General features: G+C 36.0%; 1 protein-coding gene across 3 annotated transcripts; it reads right to left on the bottom strand.

Annotated features, from left to right (window-relative positions):
- Positions 1-278: 278 nt before the first annotated feature.
- LOC112052616 (casein kinase I) lies at positions 279-26,836 on the bottom strand. Of its 3 annotated transcripts, none has more exons than XM_052888940.1 (9): positions 26,347-26,836; positions 13,637-13,743; positions 12,100-12,221; positions 10,842-11,036; positions 9,902-10,001; positions 8,401-8,503; positions 7,318-7,404; positions 6,224-6,403; positions 279-4,405 (listed from the first exon to the last, which is right to left on the bottom strand). In XM_052888940.1, the coding sequence occupies exons 1-9, from the start codon at positions 26,476-26,478 to the stop codon at positions 4,403-4,405; spliced, it is 1,029 nt and encodes a 342-aa protein (XP_052744900.1). In that variant the 5' UTR covers positions 26,479-26,836; the 3' UTR covers positions 279-4,402. The 3 variants fall into 3 exon arrangements, with proteins under 3 accessions (XP_052744900.1, XP_052744902.1, XP_052744901.1); XM_052888942.1 differs by lacking the exon at positions 26,347-26,836 and adding an exon at positions 20,661-20,899; XM_052888941.1 differs by lacking the exon at positions 26,347-26,836 and adding an exon at positions 17,648-17,996.
- Between the last annotated feature and the right edge of the window lie 14 nt (positions 26,837-26,850).

Raw genomic sequence — 26,850 nt, 5'->3', positions numbered from 1 at the left:
AGAAATGAGAAATCTAGTTATCGTAATGCTTTTATTTAAACTTTTTTACTTCCAGTCATTAAACCCCTTTGCTGAGAAATGAAAAATCTAGTTATCGTAATGCTTTTATTTCAACTTTTTTTACTTTGTCTTTCGACCCCTTTGCTGAGAAATGAGAAATCTAATTATCGTAATGCTTATTTAAACTTTTTTACTTTCAGTCATTCAATCCCTTTGCTAAGAAATGAGAAACCTAATTATCGTCTGGAGATTTAACAGTAAAAATAAAACAACAGAGCCACGTTTATTATTATTTATTAATTTAGAGTTAAGTGCGTTATAATGAACATGTTTCTATGGAGACAAAATAACCGCTGTGGACTGCGCCGCGGGAGAATCGAGTCACCGCCATTTTCGAAGAGGAATATTGAGATCCGTGTTATCACAAGGTAAAAACCCTAAAAAAAGTTATGATCCATAATATATTCCAGTCAATTGCTCTACGGGCATTAAATACATAGTTTTTTGTCCCCATTCACCCAAACACTCGTCTCAGTCGTACATTACACTTTTATATTCTCCATAATATGTACCGCGATTCGTGATTATAGCCGTGTGATGTTCGCTATGGAAGCATTAGTTAAATGTGGGTACACTTAGTTATTAGTTTTAATATAAAAATATCGCCAAACGGCAGGGGTAAGGAAGGAGGGGCAGTATGTTACAAAGGACTAGGATCACGACTCGCTGTATAGGACAAAACCAAGGATAGCGTGTTCTTAAAAAAATAACAGTTAAAATGAACACTGTCTCATATTTACATTTTTTTTTTTCTTAAAAATATACGATACACATCCATGTACCAAAATCTTTTAAAACGACTCGCGCGCACCAAACTATTTACAATTTCCAGAGCAGGTATGATTAACAGACAAACTTTAAAATATAGTTAAGGAGCTTACATCTATAAAGGGGGGACGTGCGAGGCGCTCTAAAAGAAATGATTAAATTTTTTCAATTAACCTATAATTTTTCATCTTTTTTTTTTACATTTTCGAGTTTTTCAATACAGAGAAACCTATCATAATTTGTAATCAGTAAATTTTTAGATTTAAACCAAGTATTGTTTTAATTTTTAAACTTTTCATAAACCAAAATGAACTTTTACATTTTTTATATTATTTGACAACAAAAGAAAGGTACACACTTTGGGGAGGTTCATAAGCGAATGTGTGCAACACTAGGGAAAATTATTTATAACATATTTATAACTAATTAAATTCATTAACTCTAACTAATTAGGAAGAAACTAACATTGACAAACTAAGTTTAAAAATTGAGATGAATAAAAACTAAAATTCAATAATATTTTATCCAGAAATGTTATGTCGTTATTAAATATGTTTTTAATTATTACAATAATTAATGTTTTCTATACAAATCCAAATTATTATCAAAATCTTAATAGCATGCACTCTTTACAGCGAAACCAAACGTGTAAATGAACCAAAAATAATATTAGGCCAATAAGACATGATAAACAACTTTAAAGTTATACTTTTTTCAAAAACAAATAATTTTGTGTGTGCTTTTCCTTCACACTAAACGAACATAAATTTATCATGTCTGAATGGCCCTACATTAACTATTATATATCCTTGATAGAATGTACAATACATACTAATCAGAAAGTTAGTTTACCGAAGTTTTTATACTATACACGTATTTTTACTTTTTAATTAATGGGATTGGGGGAGGGGGGGGGGCAACCGAACGGCCACAATGCATTAACCTGATATTAACTTAAAAAGGCCTCTGTAATAGAAAATAATGTCTATAATATATGTATATACGTCGCGTACGACGCCGCAAAGAGTTTAGGCTCGATACGTCACTACAAACTAATACATACATACGACGACTCTTGGTACACAATACTTTTACGATCAACAATTCAAAAAAATTTTAATTGCAACTGAACTTCTGTTTCATCGCCATGAAACGATGAAACGATGAAACAAATACCACATTTGCCACAGATTTACTAATTGCAACGACTGGCAACTTATCCAAACGCATCCTTTTCGCTCATAGTATTAATCTATGCATCAAGTTTTCAAAATTTGAATTATTCTGTTAACAAAGTTTTTACAACTAGATAGTGTAAGTTTGAATATCTATAGTATGAGAGACAGTATACAGACTAATTCAAAATGCACATTGTAGAGTTACAAAAACATTGGTTACAGAATATTGCTAAAAAACTGATTTAAGACTAAATAGAACTGGCAAAATTTTCATAAGCGATTGGGAAGATCTGAGGCTAAATAATATATTGTTCTAAGCTCCCTCTATACTTCTATAGACTGGCCAATGAAACGGACATAATGTAGTCTCTGACCATCGATTCTCTTTCTACAATGGAAAACTGTTCGAAAATAAAAAAAAAAATATGGGAATGACATTTGTTATCGACAGGTCATGTGATCAAGTTATCGATCGTATCTGTCATTCCCATGCATTTTTTTAGTTTTCGTAGCGTTAGCGTTTGTAGAAAGTAATCAGTGTTGTTCCAGTAGGTATAGTCAATCTGTTCTAGAAAGTCTGTTTAGCTTTGATGTAGAGTTAAAATGTAAGGCAAACGTTCCGGTACGATGTAGTGTAGAAACCAAAAGGGGTGTGGATTTTCATCCTCCTCCTAACAAGTTAGCCCGCTTCCATCTAAGACTACATTATCACTTACTATTGAGATTGTAGTCAAGGGCTAACTTGTAAAGAATATTAAAAAAAAAAAACTGAAGACGGCTTATCTCACCAGTCTCGAGTAGAAGGGAAGAAGAAGATTGCTTGATGAAGGCTGACAAGCTCCATTTCGAGGATCTAATAAATATGAATTCAATTCAATTCTTCTTTATGGCTTTCATTTGTGCCAACTGGGCATGGCTTATCTTTAGGATCTTACTTTTTAGGACCTGCATCGCTAGAGGTTACCCTGTCAATGTATTACGATTTAAAATTTATATGTGTGTGGTGCAAGGACACAGGATATATTTATTGGTGAAAAATATATTCGATGTGTGAGTTTATAGTCCCTCAAAAAACAGACAAACAGACAGACAGACAATTTTGTTATTGTGACCATCGGCTGTTAACTCAGACCGATTATTGTATAGGACCTGCTTTGCTAGACATTACTTTTCTGTCAAAGTATATGATCAACGATCTAATGCGATTATAAAAACTGTCTCTATAGAATCTATGTGAAATAGTTGTAATCGTGTTTGTCGATTAAAGAGCTCCATAAAAATACACAAAAAGTTGTGTAGTTGAATGGTGTAAAAAATGGGCAAACACTTCTAATTTAGTATAAGATATATACCAAATCTAAGCTCGTTTTCCTCAAAAAATGACAGACAATTTCGTGTTCGTGACTATGAGTGTGATACAGGCCCTGCTATAATTGGTCTGAGGCTGTTAATGATGATGATGATGACGATGATGATGATGAATTTTTTTTTAACAACGTAAAACCACGACCAGCCATCTTTAACACTGCAGACCATAACAAGCAATTTACATTCCATGCTCCTCTATTATCTTTGGTTCGCTCTGTGTTCCTGTCATAAATATATCTAACATCAGACTTCCTCGAATAGATTGACTATAGGTATCTGTTCCAAGTCAAAAGCTGCAGAAATTTAACAAAAAAAAAACATGTACATTCGGCCGTGACTTGAGCAAGTTTAACTTGCGCAAGTAAAACGTCACGTATAAACAGCAAGCGCGTTATCAACTGAGTCGTTGGGCCATACATCATGTCCCAATTTCCATATCCATTCACATTTATAGCCCGACTAGCCAGTGCTTTATCAACAGAGTTGTGAGACTATACGTCAATAGTCAGATATTGACATTTATGACCTACTAATCAGTTACTTTGTAGACTGACTAGTCTGTGCGTTATCAAAGGAGTCATATATGTTAATAGACAGACATTTATATCAGCTAGTCATTGGCCAGACAGATCGACAACTGACACTGCGTATGTTGGGGTCTTCAGATGAGCTCGTCAAGCAGGGTTACGATCGATGTACCTACTTCTCAGTAGATAACGCACAACTTACACTGCGTATGCGCGACGACTGAGTAGATAACGCACAACTTACGCTGCGTACGAGCTAGAACAGACAGGGTCACGCTCGATGGCGCGACGACTCAGCAGATAACGCACAACAAACGCTACGTGTGTCGGGGGTCGTCGGATGCAATCACGTGACGCGTCGAGCCGTCGGCGGCACCGGTGAGCGGGCGAGCGTCACACACACACACACACTCGCGGCAGTGTCACACACGCACACACACAACGTTATCGCGCTCGCTTCTTCGCCGGTGCGCCGGGGGCCGCCGAACGACGTAATCTCTTTCACTGGAAAATAAAAAAAAACCATGTAATTTATCCGTATATTTAACGGCCTCCGTGGCGCAGTGGTATGCGCGGTGGATTTACACGGAGGTCCTGGGTTCAATCCCCGGCTGGGCAGATTGAGATTTTCTTGATTAGTCCAGGTCTGGCTGATGGGAGGCAAGCGATTTAACGTTCCGGTACGTTGCCGTGTAGAAACCGAAAGGGGTGTGTATTTTCATCCTCCTCCTAACAAGTTAGCCCACTTCATCTTTAGACTGCATCATCACTTACCATTCGGTGAGATTGTAGTCAAGGGCTAACTTGTAAAAGAATATGAAAAAAAAGAAAAAAAAAATCTATAAATTTTTTTTAACCTATAGATGAAAATAAATAAATAAATAATAAAAAATATATAAATGAACAAACTAAAAATTGGAAATTTTCTCTCTGAGACACGATGGACTTATTGTCTTTTTGTTTTATCATTCTCATGTGATCAATCAACAAACTATGAGCAGAGGACTTGTAGGAATTGTCATTGTCCCTTGCAACTTTGTGTAACTGTAGTTAATTGAGTTCTTACTGTGGACACTTGCCTCTCTAGACGTTACCCCTCTGTTATAGCGTAAGATCAACACAATGTAAGGACACAATATATTTAGTGGTGTTAATTAAATGTTTCTGATGAGTTTACCTCGTCCCCTTCAAAAAACGACAGACAAGACTCGAAAAGTAAACACTTCGCCTCCTGAACATCTTGATCAGAGAATGTCTGCTTACAAATAAGTGCCAGACTCAAATCATTCATAATATCCATTGCAATTTGTACACTTAAGCCTAGCCATTATAACAGCTGACGCCAGAGGTCAATGACCTCTGACCGATCGCGCGCGCTGTTAGCGGACGACTGACAACATTGCGCTATTATTAGAGGAGCCGAAGAGAGGATTTTTGCAGTTACTCGAGCGCGGCAGATAAACATAAGGGACTATACCTTACACTTTGTCGAGTACCTCCACCGAGTATGAGCCCTTAATATTGGTGGGTACGTTTAGGGCAACCAAAAAAAAAACTAACTTCATAAATACTCAACCAGCACGTCAGATTAAGATAAGGTAGGTGAGTTGATAGCTAAAAACTGCACATTTTGAAAATCTGACGATTTGAGCGTAACGTAATGGAATGGGAGGGTTTCAAAGTTACAAAATTAAACCCTTATATTTTAGTGCTCGAGGTACGAGTGCGATTAATTTTTTGCTTATTTTTAAGGAAATAATCTCCTAATTAATCGCTAAAATTTTCTTACAATTTCAGTAAGCCAAAGTAATAAAAATTGTTTTTAAAGTCTGTATGAAGTTTTTTTTTCCACCGCTAAAAGCGGAAAAAGTAAATAACTATTTATTCTTCCTATAATTTAATCTACCAAATGTAATCGGTCTCAATGACGCTCGAGTAACTGCAAATTTAGCATCCCGGGCTCCCCTACTATATGGGTTAATTCGTCCCTCAAGACTAAATACATAAGGACTAGTATCGCACCCAAATTCACGAACAAAATTTTCAGCCATTTTCTAAGGAAAACGAGCTTAAATTTCACACATATCTTATACTAAACTAGCAGTTTTTGTTCGTTTTTACGCCATTTAACTACACAAGAAGGTATTTTTACGGAGGTTTTTAACCGACGGACACGATTATAAACTATTAAACATCGATTCTATAAAGACAGTGTTTATAATCGCATAAGATCGTTGATCATATACTTTGACAGAAAAATAATGTCTTGCGAGGCAGGTCTTTATCTAATTAGTCTGAGATTCGTCCATGGTGGTCACTGACCTCGTTGTTGGGCGGCGGCTGCGGCGGCTGCTGCGCGGCGCGGCGCTGCACGGAGGGCGAGCGGCGGTCGGCGGGCGCGGCGGCGGCCTCCATCGACTGCTGCTTGCGCTGCCGCAGGATCGTCCAGTCGAACGTGTAGTCGTACTGGTAGTTCATCGTGCGGAACAGGATGCGGAACAGCTGCGGACCGCCAAGCACAATCAGCCAAGTTCAGTGTGACTATCGCGTTGACGTAAACGCGAATTTCTATGGAATTGACGGCCCCCGTGGCGCAGTGGGTATAACGGGGGTCCTGGGTTCGACCCCGGCTAGACCGATTGAGGTTTTCTTAATTGGTCCAGCTCTAGCTGGTGGGAGGCTTCGGCCGTGGCTAGTTAACACCCTACCGGCAAAGACGTACTGCCAAGCGATTTAGCGTTCCGTACGATTTCGTGTAGAAACCGAAAGGAGTGTTCATTTACATCCTCCTTCTAACAAGTTAGCCCGCTTCCATCTTAGATTACATTATCACTTACCATCAGGTGAGATTGTAGTCAAGGGCTAAATTGTAAAGAATAAAAAAAAAAAATTAAACAGAGCCATCTAGTGACGCTACTGCACAACTGTTTGAATTCCTTAGAAATTTTTATTTTTAGTTAGTTTACGCGATCGTCACTGTATGAAAACATTGAAAACTCCCACTAGGCATTCAGATGGCCTAATAGGCTCATATCAAATTTAATATAAACAATATTAATTTCGCATAGTTCATGGAATAATGGTCCGAAATATATCGATAGTAATTAATACAAATTAAGGATTTCTTATGTTACCTAATTCAAAAATCATGTATTCTTTAAAATTTTCCAAATGTCAAAAACGCTGCCATCCATTTTGTGACGTCACAATGTTCCTTGATGTACTAAAAGTTGAACCAATCGTTAACTAATATTTTTGACAAATTCTCCGTTTGTAAGATTTGTTATAAAGTAACGTCATGAAACAGTTTATATATAGACCATCAAGGCCGACATGAGTTTTGGCTTGTATTGTCAAAAACATTTTAAAACTAAAATTTTCATGACGATTAAAAAAATATGAAAGAATTCACTTACTTGTCTGAGATACATGTAGTCTGGGGGTTCATCGAAGCTAAGTCCACGGCAGTAATTTAGATACATCGCAAACTCGGCCGGGAATCCCTGGAAAATAAAACAATATTTAAAAATATAATATAAAGTCTCAATAGCATGACAAGGGAATGGATTCAACACAAATTCAAGAGGACAAGAGTTTAATCTCACCCCATTTTAGACTATTATCGTAACCAACACACTGTCCAAGATCCATATTAGAAAGGACCTTCACCTTGTATAATGGATAAAAAGTACATTATATCAAATTCAATGTTATAAAATATGTTGCAAGTAAACTATCATTAACAATAGTGGGTGAAGGTCGTTTCTAATACAGATCCTCTACTAATATTAACAAAAGTTGGTTATATTAAAAAAATATAGCAAATATTTATACTTTACTTTACTTTGTAAGAATTTGTAGTGGTCCATACACCAAATAATAAATAATATAATAATAAGTAATTATAATATATTTCCTTAAAGATATAATTAACTAATTAATTACAGATCGCGCACAACTTGTTGGCCGCGCTTTTAGTATGTCGAATAAACTGTATAAATACAAGGCTGTGCCATGAAATAACCTATCAAATATAAATTTTTGAGAAATCATGGGTAATTTTTTTTTAGTCAAAACAGACCAGGATCTGTAGCCATGTGGCACGACTATTCTCTTTCTATAATCGCAAACGCTTCGAAAATTAAAAAAATGTATGGGAATGACATTATTTTGTTATAGACAGGTCACGTGATCAAGTTATCAATGGATCTGTAATTCCCTTAATTTTTTTTAGTTTTCGGAAATGTAGCGTTTGTAGATGTACTTATCATCTGTTTAATTGGAAATTAACATTTTTTTTCAGTACTTTAATAAAACAATTTTTTCAAGTACGTGGGGGACTTAGCTCCCCTTCGTTATTATTTACGTGGGGGACTTAGCTCCCCCACAAGCATAGTTGTGTAGCTGGAAATAACGAGTATTGCTAAGGGTTAAGCGCGACTTCTCCCGCATATGAAGCTCGGCCAAGTAATTGCGCGCGATCTGGAATATATTATTACCTTGCAAAGCACTTCAACCGGAGTGGACATCTTTTTCTCGCTGATTCTCTCATACTTCTGCTTCTTGGTGATCGCCTTCAGTCCTTGCCATGGCAGCGATCCCCTACAATCATAATACATATAAATACATTGTAAACATTCCCGTGAGACATTCTGAAGCCTCAGTGGTTACGGTAAAGGGGTCTGACTCACGCCGAAAAGTCGTGGGTTCGATTCCCGTCCTAGACTATTGTTGTACCTTTTTTTTTTCCTGTAGGGGGAAAATCTTCATGGACACCCGTTTGGGTAGTGCCGGACTCCTACCGGCTAAAAACCCCTCCTACCTTCAGAACGCTGGTGTACCTGCCATTCGGCCTACCACCAACGTCGCAGTCTTTTCTCACTTTCCGAGTATCTTTTCATCTTTCTCCGTTATTTTCATTATGCTTTCCAGAAAACTTCTTATTACGTCCCAGTTCTCACTTGATTCCAGCATTATATTAATTAAGTTTTCTACAGTGATTTCTCGTCCTAGCACCTTTCTTACTTCATCTCTTTCTATTTTGAAACGTGGACAGCAAAATATGGTATGTTCGGCGTCGTCGTTGGGGTCCATGTAGTACAAACATATGGCGTAGTTCCTTTTTTTAATGCGTAAAAGGTACTGCATAAAAACCCCATGGCCAGTGAAGCACTGAGTCATCCGAAACGTGATTGTGTTGTACCTAACACACAACTAATTGGAGGAGATTGTAAATATTGGTTACATTTAAAAGATATGGCTAATATTATTATTAAGAAAAGGCTTTCTATTACATTAATATAACGTAGAAAACTAAAAATTATAGCAATTACAACCATAAAGTAAGCGTCAAAAATCTAGACACTGGGCATTTTACACTACTCGCATTCAAAACGGACTCAAAGTTTGGCACATACTACAGGTACCAAGGAAATAATAATAATATGCTCAGGGTGCACTTTATATTCCCTCATTCTCACAGTCCGACGGCTTTACGTGCTCTCCGAGGCAAGGGGTTGTATCAACACCACAGACTTCCCTCCAGGCTGCTATCAAGATTTTTCTTGTAAGAATTTTTTTTTTTGTTGGCCCTCGATTCAAACCCTGCTCCCTCAGACCAATTATAGAAGGACCAGTATCGCACCTAAATTTACGAACAAAATTGTCTGCCATTTTCTGAGGAAAACGAGCTTAGATTTGGTATATATCTTATACTAAACTAGAAGTTTTTGACCGTTTCTTACACCATTCAACTACACAAAAAGGTATTTTTACCGAGCTCTTTAACCGACGAACACGATTAAAACTATGAAACATCGATTACTTTATAGACAGTTTTTATAATCACATAAGATCGTTGATCATATAATTTGACAGAAAAGTAACGTCTAGCGAGGCAGGTCCTATACAATAATTGGTCTGAGCCTGCTCCTCATTGTCTGTAACTGAACCAGCTAACCACGGAACTAATGAGGCAGTAAGTATAAAGGAAATACTCACCTATTGAAATACATAAGTACGTAGCCGAGTGACTCCATGTCATCTCGTCGGGACTGCTCGATGCCGAGATGCGCATTGATGGACGCGTAGCGGGCGGTGCCTGGTGGAGAAAATAAGTCATCAATTTTAGCTTTTAATATTGTATAAGTATTTAAAATAGCCAGTGTGGTTAAAAAACCAATTGTGGTTTGTGTTGCATCATAGTTAGGCTCAATTTCAATATGTATTTTGTAGAATAATAGAATAATACATAATAAAATAAAAAATTAAGCCAAGATAATTTGACGGCCTCCGTGGCGCAGTGGTATGCGCGGTGGATTTAATGACGGAGGTCCTGGGTTCGATCCCCGGCTGGGCCGATTGAGGTTTTCTTAATTGGTCCAGGTCTAGCTGGTGGGAGGCTTCGGCCGTGGCTAGTTACCACCCTACCGACAAAAACGTACCGCCAAGCGATTTAGCGTTCCGGTACGATGTCGTGTAGAAACCGAAAGGAGTATGGATTTTCATCCTCATCCTAATAAGTTAGCCCGCTTCTATCTTAGATTATATCATCACTTACCATCAGGTGAGATTGTAGTCAAGGGCTAACTTGTAATGAATAAAAAAAAAAAAAGGTCGACAACCTAATGTGAAAATAGTCATTTATGCCACTGTCATGTAACGAGGGCCACTGTACCAAGAGCGATTTTTGTGCAATAAGTCAAACGGAATTGCACAATAGACAGCACAAGAGCTACAATGGCTAATTATGTGCAGTGGCATACAATACTTTTTACGGACAAGCCCTGCCCACTTGCCGGCCGGAAGTGCTGACGGATTTTCTCACAAGTCCAGGACTCTGCTCGGAGATTTTCTCTCTGCCACGTAATGGCCCTGGCACCTGCACGGTGAATCCATGGAGATACCCTGGCTATACGTATCTGTAACACGGTCAGCTCACCCGTCAGGTTCTTGTCCTCGCGGTAGGAGATGTGCGCGCGCGTGCGCATGTCGCGGAACTTCTTGGCGAGCCCGAAGTCGATCATGTACAGCTTGTTGCAGTGCCGGCCGATGCCCATGAGGAAGTTGTCCGGCTTGATGTCGCGGTGGATGAAGCACTTGCAGTGGATGAACTCCACGCGGCCCATCATTTGATCTGCACGTGCAAACATTTTGTATCTATACTAATATTATAAAGCTGAAGAGTTTGTTTGTTTGTTTGATTGAACGCGGTAATCTCAGGAACTACTGGTCCGATTTGAAAAATTCTTTCAGTGTTAGATAGCCCATTTATCGAGGAAGGCTATAAGCCGCGCCTATATATATACCGTGCTGCGTCAGCTAGTTAGAGATATGTCACTAACGCGTCAAAACTGAGAATATTGTAAGATTATTTTCTAGAGCAAGCAACTCTTCTGGACTCTTCTGGACCGGTGATCGTTATCAACCCATATACGGCTCACTGCTAAGCTCGAGTCTTCTCTCAGAATGGGGTTAGGCCAATAGTCCACCACGCTGGCCCAATGCAGATTGGCAGACTTCACACACGCAGAGAATTAAGAAATTCTCTGGTATGTAGGTTTCCTCACAATGTTTTCCTTCACCGATTGAGACACGTGATATTTAATTTCTTATTATATTATATAGGACCGGTGGTAGTCTTTACAAATAATCAAACTTGACGTTTCAAAAGTGCTTGTAAAGTAAGCGTACTTGAAATAAATGAATTTTGAATAACTTTGAAAGTAATAATCGCATATACACTGGTTACTTCTACAAAACTCGAGTATTTTAGCATACTTTTAACTTTTACATACAGTCGTAAAATCTTAATATATAAATGCGAAAGGTTTATTCATCACAAAATCTGTAAAACCGCGTGACATACAAAGGTGAAATTTGGCAGGGAGATAGTCTATAGTTAGTAGGTATCCGCTAAGAACGGATTTTGCGATAGGGACGGATTAAAGAGGTATAAAGGCTTGTATGAAAGTCCTTCATTTTCTATGCTAGAAACTTGAAAAACGGCAGGGCCAGACAGGAGGTCTATAAGCTTTCTGCAAGATTGAATGAATGTATTATTTTTTTTTATGAAAACTTAAAATTTAACAGGGAGGTGTTAAATAATATAAAGCATGCGTAAATATAAATACACCGAATTTCACGCTGACAAAGTCGCGGACATCCACTAGTATATAAGTGTATCCCCACAATATTACCTGCAAGCATGAGCACAGTCTTGATGGTGAACTGGCGCGAACAGAAATTGAACAGATCCTCCAGAGACGGGCCCAGCAGGTCCATCACGAGGATGTTGTGGTCCTTCTCAAAGCCGTACCATCTGAAACAATCAATATGTTACACACCCAATACAGTACTTGCGAAGATGATTGCTTATGATAGTGTAAACACAAACTTTGGTTCACTTCTTGCAACACTTCTCATCTCGCTCATACAAGTCAGTCAGGTTTTTTTTTTATTCTTTACAAGTTGCTGTTGACTACAATCTCACCTGATGGTAAGTGATGATACAATCTAAGATGGAAGCGGGCTAACTTGTTAGGAGGAGGATGAATCCACACCCCTTTCGGTTTCTACACGACATCGTACCGGAACACTAATTCGCTTGGTGGTACGTCTTTGCCGGTAGGGTGGTAACTAGCCACGGCTGAAGCCTTCCACCAGCCAGACCTGGACCAATTAAGAAAACCTTAATCGGCCCTACCGGGGATCGAACCTAGGACATCATGTAAACCGACTGCGCATACCACTGCGCCACAGAGGCCGTTTTGTTCAGAGTCTGAGGTTCGAACACAAACCTCCTCACTAAAATACTCGGCTCACTTCTGCGGAGCTAGCATGAGACCAATGACTTTCTCTTAATGAGAAATAGACAAAATTACGATTCATGCAGGCGGAGTAGTCGCATCTTTTTCATTCTAACGCATTGAAAGAGATAGCGATATTTTACCATAACTTGATCCATAGATAAAATTTAGGTAAAATGAATGAAGGCATAGCTAATTAGAAATGACCTTGAAACAGTTGGTAAATGTGTATTAAGGTCACTCAGCAATTTACATAATATGGTTGTGAAAATCTCTTTGCCTCAAGGATATAAGATGTTTTGTTATATTATTATCAAAAGATATAATTTGTCTATGTCTATATAAAGATGTAGTAATTTTAATTTCAAACAATGGATGTCTCTTAAATTAAATTAAATTCAGTTAATTAATTCTATAGCAACTGTATGAATATTTACAAAAAAATTGCTCAAATTTTAGCTTGCATGCTGCATGGGTTCCCGGTACATTAAAGATGTCAAATAATTGAAAATTTCGTACGCAATTGTAATGGGAGTTAACTATGTTGCTATGGTTACCTCTAACCGTACGTCGATATTTATTATATGTATACCAAGTGGCATGCTTTTTGTGGATGCAAAATAATCTGCCTATTCTGATGACACACAAACCTACTTTTCTAAGCTTATTAATTAAATTTAATTTCATTAATTTAAGAATAAGTTAATAATAATTATTATTAGGTTTGAAATGACATGCATTATCTACATTCATTCCTTCATTTCTAATTTATTTATTGGTAAACAGTACTCATCAAGAAAGGCTGTAGTACCTTTATACAAGTAGGAATTTTATATAATCTGTATGTTAAGTGCCTACCCTAGTTAGAAACCTAGTGCACGCCTCTGATACTAACAAGCCTTGTTAAATAAAAGTGACTGTGACTTACCTTATGTGTGGTATTCCAATGCCCCCTTGGAGCATTTTATACACTCTGCTCTCATATAGAAGCTGCGGATGCCGCGCTTTTACAGATTCTATCTTTACAGCTACCTCCTGCAACAAATTAAGATGCTGTTAATTCAACTGAGAATTTGCAGTGTTGGTCGACCACTTATTAGGTTTACTGATGACACCACGCAGATAACAGGGAAGCTCAAGATTGTAGAGTTTGATAGTCCTTATGAGAACCAGATGGACATAAGTCAGCAGTGAATGTCCATTAGCTAGTTATATTAACATTTGATCTAACTAAACTAAACTAAGAGAATTGCCAGCAAAATCTCTTATTAACTTGCTCAAACACCTTGGCCTCTCTAGAACAGCACATAGAATAGGCATTCTATACAAAAACAGGTATATAAAGCTGCTCTAGTAGAATCTTATAAAATTTTGTCAGGCAGGGAGAACAACATAGATTTGTTGTTACTTGATTTGACAACAATTAACAACAAATCTATGTGTTAATTGATTTGACAATTAATTAACAACAAATCTATGTCATGGAATTGCTTAACCTTATGCCCAACAATTACAAGTCCAGGTCTCTGCTCTGAGATTTTATCTCTGCCACGTGATGGACCTGGCACGCGCATGTTGAAGTCATGGACTGCTAAGACATTTGTCTCTAATTACTGCATCATCATAACATATCCTGACAATTTAAAAGTGTTTCTAAACTTAGCCTACTTGAAATAAATGAATATTTACTGTAATTTTGAATAATGACTATGATCACCAACAAAACAAAACCGTAATAAAGACTTAAAGCCGATTTCACCATCACCAGTAAGTGTTGGATAGTCTAAGCAAAACCTTTTGTCACTATCTTACGTAATGTTATAATTTGACAAAGACAAAATTTGTAAATCATCTTCCTGACACTTAGCAGAAGGTGGTGAAACTGGCCCTTAGTAATGAAACAAAGGCTTAAGTAACATTGGCACAACTTATTAATGAGTCATCCCAGGTGGGCCCAAAACTAGTCTTGGCACATGGAAATATTTTAGTTCAAAGTAAATCATGTTGAGCAATTATATTTCACATCAGTATGCTAAAAATACATGGAATCAAGTTTTTCCCATAAAATCACCAATATCAATGAGTAAAATTAACCTGTCAAATGTTATAATAATGTTTTAACAGTTTCAAAGATTAATGAGGACTGAGGCAGAAATGAAAAATATCTTCATCATTACTATTGTTGACTGTTGACTAATGGTTTGCGTTTCTCCAAACTGGAGAAGGGTCGCATTAGAGAGAGAGCAGTGGAAGTCGCTGGAGGAGGCCTATGCCGAAAGGCACACTATGTTAAGAGATATTCTTTAAAAAAAAAAAAAAAAAACTTTAAACAAAATGTATTGTATATAATGTTGTAATTTCTTAACACAGAATAAAGGGCTTATTATTATTATTAATGGTGTGCGTCTACATTTCTAATTCGCACTGCAAAAATTTGGAATGCCCTTCCAGCCCACGGCAAAATAAAATGGCCTTTTGTAGGGACTTACAAACACCCAGATATCCTAAACCGCGTACCTGTTCTACATCAGTCCATTCTGATTGGAGAGGCAACCAACTACAAGTGTCAGAGGGCACTGAAAGTGCCACACCCCTCTTAAGTACCTAAGAGTACTGATCTGAGACATGTTAGTTGTGTCTCTTTAATAAAAAAAATCTAACAGCTAAATATGTTTTGTCAGTACATATACAGGGAGTATATGTAATGACTAAAAGTAAGTATGTTTTTTATTCAGTGCCAGTATGCAGGCCTTGGGGTGCCAAAATTTTTATCTTGGTCCAACCTAAATCTGCCCTTCTCTACACTAATATTCTTAATATAAAAATGTGAAAGGTCATTCATCACAAAATCTCGACACCTGCTTGACATATAAGGATCAAATTTGGCAGTGAGGTAGTTTATAGTTAGTAGATATCCGCTAAGAACGGATTTTACGATAGGGCCAGATTATGGAGGTCTAAGGAAGGATGTAGTCACGCGTCCGCTAGTATATTATAAAACCTCACCCTTGATAGTGTAAACTCTACAACAGTAGTTCCTGTACAATTTAACAACAATGGGGCATATTAGGTGAAACCCTACAAGGTTATTTTGTGATTAAAATACTGGTAACAAATCAAAAATGAATAAATTGAATTGATGAAATGTTTCACAGATCACAAAGTTATGTTTCACTTAATAATTAAAATATTCTGTGGCGTCTATTTAAATTTGAATGTAATGGTAAGATGAAGCCTTACATGCACAATTCTACAAGGTTATTTTAGTGATTAAAATACAGCTGACATCAAAAATCATCATCATCATCATTATCAAGCCATACTCACTAATGAGCTTGTGTCTCCTCTAAGAATGAGAGGGGTTAGGCCAATATGCTAATATGCACCATGCTGGCCCAATGTGGATTCGCTGACTTCACACATGCAGAGAATTAAGAAAATTCTCTGGTATGCAGGTTTCCTCGTGATGTTTTTCCTTCACTGTTTGAACCACGTTACATTTAATTTCTTAAAATGCACACAATCTGGACCAGATTCAAATCCACACCCTCCGGAATTGGAGCTCCATCCACTGGGCTCTCATGACTCTAATATAAAATCAAACATAAATAAGTGGAATTGATAAAAACGTTTCACAGATCATAAAGTTGTGTAAACTATTCTGTGATGTCTATTTAGCTTTGAATGTAGTGATAAGATGAAGTGCTACACCCGTAAAACTTTTTCATTAAAGAACTGTGACTTTGCTATCTGCAAACAATCTCTATCATGAAATGCTTGTCTTTCTTTTAAACACCTGTTTATGTAAATTCAAACAGCAGAAATTTACAAAAGCAGAAAAATTATACTTTAACATTGTACTGTGAAGAATGAATAAATAATAAAAAAAAAATTTTGACTAGTGACAGAAGGACTGGCTCTTAATAAGCGCCACCAGTATTCTTGCCACTATCCATAAGTTTTATTATTATAAACTATTCTAAGTGTTATTCATATTAATTGATTATGAAACACAGCTAAAACTCACATGATATAAGGTCAGAGTATACCTAACTAGTTTTGAACCCATATGGGGCCCTTAGTCAAGAGCTGGTTCTTACAATGCAGCACAATCCAAACTGTTTGGGAGACAATCAGTTCGGATAGTTTCATAATCACTTAATTTGTAGTTATTAGGATATGTTCACTTAAGTTTCTTATTGTATTCTTTCTCAAGAATAAATCCAAATTGTCTTAATGTCTTGTATTATCTTGTGCTAATTTATCATAAGTGATTGTCTTCATGTCTTTCCCTCCACTATGACAAGTAGAGTATTTTGAAAGTGTCAATTATCACTATTTGATTGATTGATTGAAATTTATTTCAAATAACAATCTACTAAAAAGGGTTTTTTTTCATTTAGTTATTAATGTATATGCAACAGTAGAATGAATACAGTAAACTGAGTTAAAAATAAGAATACTGAATTTATGATATCTGTTTTGTCTAATTGTAGGGCACCAACAAATAGATCAACAATGAGTCATGAATATAACTGCCTATATTTTAATTACTTTGACAACACACATAAATTATTAAGATAAGTTATATTTGTAACGTCCATAATAGTTTATAGAGGTGGGTTATGATTTACAAAAGACTTTTGATTGCGAAATATTCACAGCAAAAGTAGCTAAGCGCTGGGAGAAGCTTACAACACAAAGGCATAAACGACATCGAATTCGATTATTAAATTACGTAAAGCTAACTCATATTTTGGATTAACAGTGTATAAGAACACTGTATTACTATTGATATTGATCGAGATGGCGAGAAACTACGTGAATTCAACATCAAATGCACAGCGAACGCCATTTTAGACAAAAAAATACCCAGTAACAGCGGGGAGATCGTCTTTCAAAATTATAATTTTCGTAAATCAGAATCGTGTGGACTGACCTGCAAGTTATTTGTAACGGCTAAATAGATATCGCCAAAACTCCCACCGCCTATTTTACGGACGAGTTTGAACGCCTCATCATTTAGATATATATTTTGTTTCCTCGCTAACATGCGCTCGAAGGAGGCCATTTTCTTTTGCCTTCATCACTTGCTGTCACTAAAAGCTAAATGTTGACCATTGCACTGAGCGTAACACACGACACTTTCATAATTTTGTGTTTACACTTATTTTAAAACACTACACTTCACGGTAATGCTACGTAAAACTACGCAAAATCATTTTTAAAATAAGAAGTGTTCCTTCGTCAGCTTCTACTCCGTGACGTCACAATGGCGGTGTTCCCAGCGTCAAAGCGCCATTTACTACCGTTACAGTACACTCGAAATCCTACCAAAGTTGGTAGCTTTTAAAATCGATATTTTTACAACTGTTGTATAATTATTTATTATTTGATAAATGTACGTGTAGTCGATAATGTTACTAAAGTTAATTTATTCAATTCTTCAGTTTCGATATCGGATCCGACTGACTTCTCGACGACAAATCGCCACGATCTCTAAAATCAATTTTCATGGTTCACGGAGTCTAGAGCTCGCGGACTTGCAAATAATAATAATAATATTTTTATATTTAAATTCGTTTTCTTTTCTTGTAAATATTTTATTTATTTTTAATTCATTTTACAGTAATTTAAAGTCGATTTTAGTTTTATTATTATTATTAGGTATTTATTTGTATCCAATAAATGTTTAACCCTAGACGGAAGGCTCATACAAAGTTGAGTAATAGCTATGAATTATATTGTTTTGCAACAAGTATATGTGTGTACATTGGGCATTTTGTTCAGACTTATGATCCACCTGCGTTCCAATAACAAAGCTAGTCTAAGTTTGTACCATCATCAACACAATATGATAAGTCATATTCCTCAAAAGGGTATTCATGTAGTATTTTATTCAGAAAACAAGTAATAATATGAAAACCTTCTAAACAAAAAAATGCTTACAAAAATACTAGTTGAGAAGTTAAAGATTTAGGTAAACCAACCGTTAACAATAACTGGCCGCATAAAAAATTGTATTTTCTCAGACATTAATGATTTTCAAGATTTTTCTTGCAATGACTCATGAATACAATAAATAACTATCTTTTTAGAGGTGATAGAAAAAAAAAATTGTATTTCCATACATATCAGCCTGGCACAAAACAATATTAATAGCTAGACATTATTAGGATGAAGAAGAATGGATGTAAAACACTATAAAAAATAGGTTTCCAACTGTTTTTGTGTCTTTTGTTGACCTTAATTATGACATTTTTTATATTCTATGTGATACTTGTAAACAATGCTGCAACATTAGTTTTGGCAAATTTAAGTTTTTTTTAACAGAATACATTGAGTAGAGAATACTTTTTTATGTATACATCATAAAATTTATTTAATATGAAGCTGTGATAACCCTGTGGATATGATCTCTACCCCTCTGAATCAAAGGCAGAGGCCATATCCAAGAAGCTAGTCATAAGTTTGAATCTGGTCCGGGGCATGCACCTCCTAACTTTTCAGTTGTGAATTTTTCCTTAAAGTGCACAAAATAATATGAAAACAATGTAGATTAACTTTCTTAATTCTCTTCATATGTGAAGTCTGCCAAACTGCATCTGTCCAGCGTGGTGGACTATTAGCCCTCTCATTATGAGAGGGGAGACAAATATCTTAGCATTCCATGGACTCACCGTGCGGGTGCCGGGTCCATTGTGTGGTAGAGAGAAAAACTCCGAGCAGAGTCCTGGACTTGTGAACAAAGGAAGTAGGATACCCGTTCTAATATAGAACTTGCCGCAGTTCTAGAAAGGCCAAGGTCTTCTTCTTCTCGCACCTACTTCTACGGCATACAAACTCCTCACTCTTGCTTAACAAAGAGCCATATCCGTTTTTCATTTAACATCAAGTGGCTCATCCTATTTATAACTATGAACTTAACAATAACATTTTCTGGATCATTCCAATTTATTATTATTTGCTTGGTTTAGACCTCAGACCAATTGGACTAAGTTCACCAACAAAATTGTCTGTTGTTTTCTAAGGGGGATGAGGTTGAACTCACACATTAAAAATATTCAACACCAATAAATATATTGTGTCCTTAACCTTCACACAACTATAAATTTAAATCGTAAGACACACATATGTAATTTTAACACAATGAAACATCAATTCCATAGACACAATTTGTTAGATTGTGATTATTGACAGGCGAGTAATGTGTAGAGAGGCAGGTCCTACGGAAATTGATTCAGACATAGCTTATTTTATCCCAAACTTCTAAATTTAATGACACTCTATATTACTACTGTCTATAATTTACAGTACAGTAGTTAGAAAGAGGTGATGCGGAGTTAAGACTTTAGAAGATACAAATAAATGAAATTAAATCAATACTATAAATGAATATCTGGTCTCAAATTTACTGTTTATTTAAATACAAGAAAAACACATACAATCAATAATACTTTCCAGTTATGAAATATTGAGTAAGTAGTTAGTTTTTTCAATAAAATGGGTAACAGCCCGTAATTAGGGAGTTGGTGTTAGTTGGGTGGTATAAAATCTTACACCCTGTGAATATTCTAGTTTATTAATAATTAGGTACTCATGAGTACACAGAAAGTTAATATTTTTTAAATTTCATCCTTGTTTTATTATGCCCGATTAGAGGGTGTATAATTTAGTGTCGCAATGTCTAAAACATAATTCTATATTGCAAAGCAAGATAGCATTATCTCATATTATTTTCATTTGAAGATAAAATTTTCTTAAAGACGTCATAAAATGCATCATTATCTCTCGTATTCATAACTCAGCGAATAAATTATATTTTTAGGCGTCCTTGAATTATATATTGACGAAATGGAAACTAGGAAGCGTTTTTCCCTTAACTTAGCAAACAAAACATTAGCGTGAGTCCTTGAAACATATATAAATTATGGTATAGGAAGTGTATTTACCTCGCCGCATGCTATATTGATCGCCAAATATATGTCGCCGAACGATCCGCCGCCGATTTTCCTTACGATCTTGTATTTGCCCGTAATCAATAAATCTACCTTTCGGGAGAGCCGAAAGGCCGACATTGTCTCGATATACACGCACTGGCACTCAAATTCAATTATAACTCACAAAAACTCATACAAAATGCGTTTACGAATGAAAATTAATAAAAATCTTCGGCTACATTTTACAAAAATACGCCAGCCACAGATACGGGAACAATAACTTGTTATAGATAAAATATAGACCGCGTAATAGTAATATCTATGGATCGTTCAGACTTCCGCATCCGGTGTGGTGCAGTTTTGTTGTATGGAAATTAGCTTCGTCAAACAAGGGTATTCAACTTCATGTTTTATGTATTTAAATAAGCTTACTGAGTATTTCTCAGTAAAACGTAACCTATAAAAACAAAGGTAGTATTAGCCCCTATATGCACAGGTATTTTATTTGTTGTTAGAATCATAAATTTACGTTTCGGTTCAATAATTAGAATAAATTATTTATAATAAAAAGCTATAGTTTATTATACAATACAAAAATGACAGGTAAAATTCTGTACATTGAAGATATTAAAAAAAAAATGAAGAATCGATACTGAAGCCAAAAGTATATATTTTTTTTATTTTTGTCTTTCTGTATATCCGTATTTCATCTTGACCAGGCATCACGCTGAAACTAAAGAATGAATTCAAATGAAACTTGGCACGATTTGAGATCGAATACGAAGATGGTTTTAGGATAATTTTTGTCGCGAAAATTAAATCGAATGGGGGTGAAACAGGGGTTGAAAGTTTGTACAGAAAGTCCCTTCAATTTGCAAGTCATATTTGTAAAATTTGGCATGTATACTACCTTAAAAATATTAAAAAAAAAGTCGTTCAAGACTACAATTCTATTTTACAATTCAAAAGAATTATAGCCCTAAAGGGTTAAAAGTGGTTGAAGTTTTTTAAATATAATTCATTCATGTTTTGATTTATAGTTTTGTAAAATTATTTGATTTTATTGGACTTTTTATATACTAAGCAAAAATATATAAAACGTGCAATAATATAAATAGAAGGGGGTGAAATAGTCATAGTAATTTTGTCGGAGGGCATTTTACGTATGATATATGATACTGAAGCCAAAAATATTTTTTTCCGATTTTTTATCTGTCTGTCTGTCGGTGATTTGGTTGACCGGGCATCACGCTGAAAGTACTGAATGAAAATTTGTTCATGAAAAAAAATACGAAATAAGTATAATGTGATTCAAGAATTTTTAAAATTCAACCTCTAAAGTGGTGAAATAGGGCTTGAAAGTTTATATTGATTTCCACGCGGGCGAACGCTAGTAAATTAATAAAACTCGTAACTTTTTTTTAGTGATGTCATATTCCTTAAAAGATCTAAATTCCCTCTTTGGTTTATTGTTATTTTCTGTCCTGGATTAAGCTATGAAATTCCAAACATTTTGTCCTTCCAAAAACTTCTCAGTATTAATACTCAGCCTGGATTATTGAATAAACACAACGTCATGTCAGAGCCCACGTAAGACCGTCGGTCCCAATCATTATCATAGTGATAGTTACAAAGTTAGGTTTAACATTATCACCCTAAGCCCGCCAGACCGTATTGGAGCAGCGGTGGATTGGTGGGTCTACCCTTCATTTGTCATCTCGTTTAATAGTATAATGATAAGAGATTTGTTAGTAGATGATGGCAGTATTAAACACCCAGACAAGCTTTGTTACAAAGAACTCAACTACTACTAAAGATGACGTCACAGATTGAAGGTAACAGAAACTCGTAGGTACGTCACAACCGTCGCCATTGCCATTCTACCCACGCTTTAGTCGCCTTATGTGAATTTACAAGTCAGAAATATGGGCTTCTTTGTACTAATTAGTTGCCTGTTGTGTTTTTCAGATAGCATGGGTACGGTGACAGTTCGTTTCAATCTTGAAAGTTTGCCGCGATTTACAATAATAGTACGTATTATGAACGTCATAAGGCAATCCTTTTTTTTTATTCTTTACAAGTTAGCCCTTGACTACAATCTCACCTGATGGTAAGTGATGATGCAGTCTTAGATGGAAGCGGGCTAACTTGTTAGGAGGAGGATGAAAATCCACACCCCTTTCGGTTTCTACACGGCATCGTACCGGAACGCTAAATCGCTTGGCGGTACGTCTTTGCCGGTAGGGTGGTAACTAGCCACGGCCGAAGCCTCCCACCAGCCAGACCTGGACAAATTAAGAAAATCTCAATCTGCCCAGCCGTGAATGAACCCAGGACCTCCGTCTTGTAGATCCACCGCGCATACCACTGCGCCACGGAGGCCGTCAAACATGTCACCGTACCCATGCTATCTGAAAAATACTTTAGCTACCAACATCCACTTCATACAACCAAAAATGCACTGCCTGTGCCTAACCTATAGATTTACTCATCATTAACATATTGGGGTCACTGTCGAGCAAGAGTCTCTTCTCAAAATGAGACTATCTCATGCATTACTTATTACATGGACTATACCATATTATACTATGCTATTACATGGCTACTAGCCCAACCCAAGTCCACCATCCTAGCCCAATGCTGATTGGCTGACTTCACACACACAGAGAATTAAGAATTCTCAGGTATACAGGTTTCCTCATGATGTTTTTACTACACTGTTTGAGACACATGTATATTTAATTTCTTAAAATGCACACAACTGAAAAGTTGGAGGTGCATGCCTCAGACCAGATTCAAACCCACACCCTACGGAATTCACTGGGTTATCACGGCTCTTCTTAAAATCATAGACAACTCAATTTTATTTAGATGTATTGACTTCAACAATAAATTTTCACTTCATTTACAATGTTGTATGAGAATGATTTTATATACATTTTTTCATACAATTAAGCAATCATTAAAATGTAGTTATATCTGTTGATAAGTTGCTGATAAAATGTAATTTAGGCCTTATATCACTTATGTGTTAAAAAAATCTTATACATAAAATGTGCTATTTTTACATTCTGATAAGCATCTAAATCATTGGTTCCCAAAGTGGTCAAGACGGACCCCCAAGGATCCAAAGGAGACTCAACAGGGGTCTACGTTGGTGTGGCAAAAAAAATGGGGTTCACGGTTTGTAAGCAGGGGTCCATGAAATTTTATCTAGTTTCATACTGAATGGGGCGTTTGTTAAATAAAACAAGCGAGAGATTCTGAAAGTGGTCTATGAGAAAATAAAATTTGGGAATCTCTGAATTTAGACTCTAAATTTATGTTTTGTCACTTTTCAAGTTTGCTAGTTAGAAATAAAGTATTATTATTAGCAGCCGATGGACGTCCACTGCTTGACATATGCCTCTTGCATGGACTTCCAAACAAAACAGTCTCGAGCGGCCAGCAATCAGCGGTGAGATTGTAGTCAAGGGCTAACTTGTAAAGAAGTCATTATCATTAACATGTTTCAGAGTAAAATATCACCATAAATGTATCAACCCACATAGAAACTGGGTTTGATCCCCGGCTGGGCTGATGAGTATGAGGATGGACATGAGTATTGTCGGTGAGTACCACCCTACCGACAAAGACGTACCGACACCACCAACAAAGGTGGTACTCTTTTGTCGGTAAGGTGGTAACTAACCACGGCTGAAGCATCCCACCAGCCAAAACTACACTACCCGTAGCCTACCCTACCTCTACTCTACCCCCCTTGACTCTTAAATGTTTATATGGGATATTGAAAAGGGTTGCTTTAATTGTTTTACCGGCAATTATTCTAATTTTTCTCACTTTTAAACCTTCCCTATACCTCCACAATCATTTCAAGACCAAGATAAGATAAATCCTTACAATAATTCTCAAGTTTCAGCGAGACTAACGAACAGCAATTTATTTTTAGGGTTCCGAACATACATAGTACAAAAACAGAACTCTTATTATATATATCTAGATATATCATGCATAAAAGATAACTTTGGTCTCAGAATTACAGTATTATTCATAAGCAGTTAAATAAGCAGTAAGTATATTTCTATATTAAAGCCAACAAACTAACAAAAATTATAACTAACTTGTTCTAAAATTAATGATAATATGATTAATAAGCATAGAACTATTACATACAGTTAATTTATATTAAACAATAATTTATAGAAAAACAATACATAATTTTAAATAAATTATGTTATTTAAGTTATGAAATGACATGCTGTTTCTACCTTAATTACTAATTTCTTTGTTGGTAAACTGTCCACATAGAGTATAGGTTTATAGCTTGGCAATTACATTGATGACACTCCCATGATATGCGACGGAGTAAAGACTGTGCGGGTGTGAAATCGTGCGTGCGTGGAAGTCAGGTGCATTAGTTGTGGATATTTCATTCATAGCTACAGGCCCCCCGCCTGCGTGTATCATTGAGTGTTACAAATGAATTTGCCAAGATATAGTATAGTTACTGAGGTAAGGTACATGTACAAGTTATAAGCTTAAAAAAACAATAGACAAATTGGAATTTCCAGTAAGAGAATATTGAAGTAGACATGTGTGAAATAATAAAACATCAAATCAGTAACCAAAAGAATGTCCATAACTGCAGTGCCATCATTTCAATTTTGGCAGCTCAGAGAGTACTGCTTATAATGTTTTTCAGGTAGCAAGGGTACAGTGACAGTTCGTTTCACTCTTGAAAGTTTGCTGAGATTCACAATATTATTATGTACTAGCGGACCCGGTCAAGCTTCGTTTTGACATAAGTGCACTTATTCTCTACCCCTACCCTACCCCTACCGCTTGACTCTTAAATGTTTGTATGAGAAATAGAAAAGGGCAGTTTTTAGGGTTTTCCCAGAAATTATTTGATTTTTTCTCACCTTTTAAACCTTCCCTATACCTCCACGAACATTTCAAGACCAAGATAAGATAAATCTGTTAAGCCGTTCTCGAGTTTTAGCGAGACTAATGAACAGCAATTCATTTTTATATTTATAGATTATGAATGTCTTATGGCAACTGTCACCATACCCTACCTATCTGAAAGACACTTTAATGGTTTATAATTTGGTATTGTTGTTGTTAAAAAGTGAGCATGGCACTATTTATAGTGTATTATTGTATGTATAGTAAATAAGGTAAACCAATCAAAGTCAAGCAATATTGACCATATATGGAGTTGTTGTTAGTTTGAGTAAAGAGTGTAGAGATTGTATTTTCTTTTATATCTTTGAATACTTTAGTATCACCCATGGAGTTACACTATGTCATCATTGATTAATTAATGCAATCTTACTTATTTATCCACTTACAAGTAGGTCAAACAGCTTTCACAGTTTACCATACTTTGATGAAATCAGTTGTTCATTAAGTTAAACATGTTATCATATGGTTAACCTAATTTAATTGCTCAATAAATAAACAACAATACAATTTTAGAATCATCATAACATAGTGGACGTTAAACATTACTTTGAACCTAAATAAATAATGAAGAAATGGAAATATCTAACGAAATGAATGCGCAATAGCTCTTATAATCGAAAATACGTAAATCTGAGTCATCTTTCGTTCCATTAGTTTATGGAATTGATTCCGTCTACCGATTCAGTCGTAACTCGTAAATTACGTCAATAAAATAAAAGTAGCCACTTACCTCGCCATTGACGATATTAATACCGAGGTAGATGTCCCCAAAAGAACCACCTCCAATCCTCCTAATGATCCTGTATTTCTCAGCAACAATAAACTCTCTTTTAAAAGCTAATATCTGCTGGAACGAAGACATCTTGTTGCGTCGTTTTTTACTGTCGAATTAAAAACTGTAGTATATCTTGTATAAAGCTAGTTTCGCATGGAACCAAGGTCCATTATAATATTATTTGCTGAAGAATAGACACTTGGCACGTACACAGATGTTCGCTCGTTGATGTGACCAAAATACTCAAAAAGCTTTGCAATTAAAATAATTACTATGAACACGCTACTACACTTCTTTATATTACTAGATTTATATAAAAATTTAAGTTTAAGATTTGTCGAATGGAAAGAAATAAAATAATGTGACTTTAACAATGGCCTCCGCCCTTACGGTGCGTTCCAATTTTCTCAAACCTCGTAGAATTCGCTTTCAGTTTGGCCCACGCAGCATAGACCACAA

Source organism: Bicyclus anynana, chromosome 24, assembly GCF_947172395.1.
Source record: "Bicyclus anynana chromosome 24, ilBicAnyn1.1, whole genome shotgun sequence".
Lineage (NCBI taxonomy): Eukaryota > Metazoa > Arthropoda > Insecta > Lepidoptera > Nymphalidae > Bicyclus > Bicyclus anynana.
The sequence above is the reverse complement of the archived record's forward strand: the minus strand, read 5'-3'. Positions and strand labels throughout refer to the sequence as shown.